General features: G+C 35.5%; 1 protein-coding gene across 1 annotated transcript; it reads left to right on the plus strand.

Annotated features, from left to right (window-relative positions):
- The first annotated feature begins 687 nt into the window (after positions 1-687).
- On the plus strand, positions 688-3,861 carry LOC145694243 (uncharacterized). Its single transcript, XM_081770345.1, has one exon. It carries the CDS (start codon positions 740-742, stop codon positions 2,102-2,104), a length of 1,365 nt encoding a protein of 454 aa, XP_081626471.1. The 5' UTR covers positions 688-739; the 3' UTR covers positions 2,105-3,861.
- Positions 3,862-4,782: the final 921 nt, after the last annotated feature.

Below are 4,782 nucleotides of genomic sequence, written 5' to 3' on the forward strand. Positions count from 1 at the left end.
AGGACCCACTGTAGTCAAGTCAAGATATCACTTAGGAACTAACATGTACGTTATCCAAAAATACATGTTAGAGTGTCCTAAGGTATTCATGCAACTATTTCTATAGAGGGAGTGACTACGGGTATATAATTTGAAGTACCCACCAGCTACCTGTATAAAAACTGTTGCGGAAGTACCTCATGATTCTGAACCATGGATGTTTGGATAGGACACATACTAGTTCCCCAGTGATCTCTTGATCCGACTTCGGTAGGTCCCATAGTTTTGGAGCTATTCATCTTTAAAGTTCATTTTTTCATGTTTTCGGAAGCCTATAACTCCAAAGGGAAGCTTTTGTACACGCAGGTTTGTCAATACTTTTCGTCTTTTCTTTGGTCAGGAATCACCTCCAAAACGTTGTCGGTTATATATCGAGATACTAAAACAAAAACGGCGTCCACTTGTTTGAATAATGGAAGTGGTATGGAAACCCTCGATATATCTCGGTTCCAAATCTCTACAAAATTTCATGCGATAGCACAATAGTATTCGACTTCAGTTTGTCTTGAAATTTAACGTATGATTGTTTGGGAACGCCCCACAATTAGGATGCTGTATTTTTATTGTTGTATATTACATGTACTTTTTTGTGTTCCATCATATTTACCTTAATTTCTATTCCCTTGTTTATTGAACGTGTTACAGGTTAGATGTGCGTACGCTTTCCAGAGAAGCGAATACGCATATTACACGAAAGGAAATGATTTCGCATTCAGTTGTCAAATCTCGTCCTTCCGACGAGTTGTCCAAAACATATACTGGATCACATTCGGCAAGGCATAAGTGTGAGGAGAGAGAACTTGATAAATCGCGTTTCGCATCAAGTATATTAACACATACAGGGGAGAAACCTCATAACTGCCGAATATGTGGAAAGTTATTTAATCAAATATCACATTTAGCATCACATATGTTGAAACATAATGGTGAGAAATCTTTTACGTGTAAAGAGTGTGGAAAGGGATTCAGTGTAAGAAAATATTTCGCGAGACATATCTTAAAACATACGGATAAAATATCTCACTTTTGCGGAAACTGTGGAAAGGGATTTATTAAAAAATCCAGTTTGGCAACACACATGTTAACACATACACGTAAGAAACTCCATTCTTGCCAAGAGTGCGGAAAGGAATACACTATAAAATCGTATTTGGCAACACACATGTTATCTCATACCGGTGAGAAGCCCCATACGTGCCCAGTGTGCGGAACGGGATTTATTCATAAATCATATTTGAAAATTCATGTCTTAATCCATAGAGGTGAAAAATCTCACATCTGCGGAGACTGTGGAAAGGCATTTCGTCAAAGATCCACTTTGGTAACACACATGATAACACATGCAAGTGATAAACCCTATACCTGCCAAGAGTGTGGAAAGGGATATACTAAAAAGTCAAATTTGGCAACGCACATATTATCTCACACCGGTGAGAAACCCCATACGTGCCATGAGTGCGGAAGAAGATTTACTCGAAGATCACATTTGGCTGCACACATGTCAATACATACAGGTGAGAAATGTTATACATGTCAAGAATGTGGTAAGGGTTTTAGCAGAAAGTTTTGTTTGGAATCACATGTCCGAACACACACAGGTGAGAAACCTCATAAATGCGATAAGTGTGGAAAGCTTTTTATTGCGAAATCTGGTTTGTCATCGCATATGTTTTTACATAAGGGTGAGAAAAGTTATACATGCCTGGAGTGTGGGAAGGGATTCTTTCAAAGATCATCTTTGGCAATACACATGTTTAAACATACAGGTGAGAAGTCACATATGTGCCAAGAGTGTGGAAAAGGATTTTCTCAAAAATCAAATTTGGTATCGCACATTTTGAAACATACAGGTGAGAGGCCTCATCCATGCCAAGAATGCGGAAAAAGATTCAGTCGAAAATCAAGTCTGGCATCACACATGTTAATACACACAGGTGATAAACCTCATACGTGCCAATGGTGTGAAAAGGTATTTACTCAAAGATCCCATTTGGCATCACACGTGTTAGTACACAAAGGGAGAAGGCTTAGAATTGCTAAATGTGCGGAAATGGATCTGAAATAAAAGCTTCGGCGTCTTTCATGTTAGTACAGGTGTGAAAGAAACCTACAAGTAGCAAGGGATTTGCCGAAACAATAAGTTTGGCATCGCACGTCTTAATATATAGATGTGATAAAATTCGTAAGTACAAAGAGAACAACGAAATGAAATTTTTTTCACTTTTGCTTCCCACGCTTATTCTGGCTAGTTTAAGGAACACGGTTGTGATGAGAAATAAATGAAATTGTGGAATAAGTAAATTGGAAAGAAACGGGAGAGCCGGAGGAAACTCACGCACACAGCGTTCGTTGACCACAAACTTCACTTGGACAACTTGGATCGAACTCGTAAGCCCATGCACCAGAAAGTCTGAAGAGAGTAGAAAGGGATTTTCCCGAAAATTACTTTTGGAAATACAAGATTATATACACAGTTGAGAAGCCGCATATGCACCAACAGCTTGGAAACGGATTTACTCAATGGTCAATATCACATTTTAAAACATATAAATGAAAACCTTCACATGTGCAAGACTGTAGAAATGGATTCACATACAAATGAAAACCGCATACATGCCAAGAGTGTAGAACGTAATTTCGTAATAAAGGAAGCTTAGTAAAATATGTTAATGTATGCATGTACAAAAATATATAGTAAGTGGGTAGATGGAAGTTTTAATCAAAGTTCAGCTTAGAAACACACACGTTAACTGCAGGTGACGTAGCTTACATGTGCCATAATACTCAAAAGTTATTTACAGAATTTCAATTTCGGAGAAGTATGTGGAGTCTCACACGTGAAAATTATATGTGCAAGGCACATGGAAATATTCAAATGAATAATATTGTACGTAGAACTATTGTGTGGAGGCATGTAGTCGAATTAATGTAGATGAGCATAGGTTAACACATATTGGGGATGTATCGTAGAAAAACATACAGTAAAAGGTAATTTTTTACAACATATTAACGTATCATGTGAGAAGCATTTTGCGTGTTAGTATCTAGGAAGAGGGTATAGGAAAGTAAGTTTAACAGGATTGTGTGAACACGTACACCAGAGATGCTTGATACATTCAAGAGTGTGCGAAAAAATTTAGTCAAGTTAAATTTGACACTTGGTAACTGTTATAAATGGCACATGTAAATTGTCTGAAGATTGCAAACAGAAAATAGCGAAAGACAAACTAGTGACGAATACAAAAGAGAACATTGAAAAATCAACTAGGCAAAATCCGTGATAACACATATGAGTGAGGATATTGGGAAGTAATATAAATATGAACGAATTAAGTGACCGCTGGTTTACACGTAGAGAAAACCCCTCACCTGTGCCAACAGTTTCAAGAAAATTGAGTATCATATTATGCAAAACCCAGTTAAAAACGACTGTATGAGTGTGTTTTATAACAAAAAATTCCTAAAAGCATTGGTATTTAAATAAGCTTATATATACATTTCTGTGAATAAACATATATAATATACGTATACCATTAACTCAACTTTGATAAATGTTTCATTCTAACATGACACAAATCGGTATAAAATTCACAGATGCAATTACAACCTGAATGTTCATTAATGTAAAGTCTAGCTATTTATTCATTTATAACTTGGCTATATTTCTGCATGCACATTCTGATTTCTCCAGGATTTGGGGCAAAAATGTAGTAAGAGAAACGATTCTCATTACTCAAAGCTACGCAATATTGCTGGTAAACTTAGATATACGTTTAAAAGAAGTTAATGAAGTAAGGATAGTTAGTGTACTGATAGCTGTGTAATGAAAGTATTTCTAAATTAGATAAAAACTTTAAGTATTTACTTTAAGTATTTCAATAAAGTAGGTACCACTATCCTTTTCATGAAACGTACTCATTTCCTAGCGAGAGTTTTCAATTAGTTCATATTTCTCTATGCATTCTTTGCAGAATTTTACGATTGGTGTCAACAAGATTTCTGAAGACGAATGAATAAACTTACTATTACATCCGCCACAACGTACCAACCTTCGGGATATACGCTTCTTGCGTTCACCTTCATTTCATTTCCACTGGTTGCAAGGGGTATCGGAATTATTAACATCGACATATCTATTATTTGATGCCATACTTAATAAGTGCAATAACACACAAGCATTGTAAAAACAGTCAAAAATACACCTTATACTTTAGACTAATTACTATTATATATATATATATATATATATATATATATATATATATATATATATATATATATATAAAGGTGGTCCAGAAATATCAATTTTCAGATCGGGTTGGTCTCACCCCTAAAATGGTTCCATATAAAACTAAATTAAGCCAGGAGAAAAATTAGCTTCATTGAATAATATTAAATGGTGCCCCAGGCGACCTAAAATTTTGAATCCGATTACACTACGTATTATATGAGAAAAATCTGGGATAAACCCATGTAATTTAGAAACGGCTATAGGTAATGCAAAGATACCCTGGATAATAGAAATAGAGGAAGAAACATATCTAATTTTGTATAGTACTGTAATTGCGGCCATCTTGAATTCAGGTCAAAATATTTAAATAGAAAGTGGGTCATCTGACATCCTTTTGAGGTATCGTTTTACCAGAAGTACAAATCTGGCACTATTTTAAAGATAGCTTTAGTCATGTAAGAATGATTACCTGTGAAAAGATTTCTCCTTTTCAGATTAATAATTCTTACACG

This window comes from Thermobia domestica, chromosome 9 (assembly GCF_964235325.1).
Source record: "Thermobia domestica chromosome 9, izTheDome1.hap1.1, whole genome shotgun sequence".
Taxonomy (NCBI): domain Eukaryota; kingdom Metazoa; phylum Arthropoda; class Insecta; order Zygentoma; family Lepismatidae; genus Thermobia; species Thermobia domestica.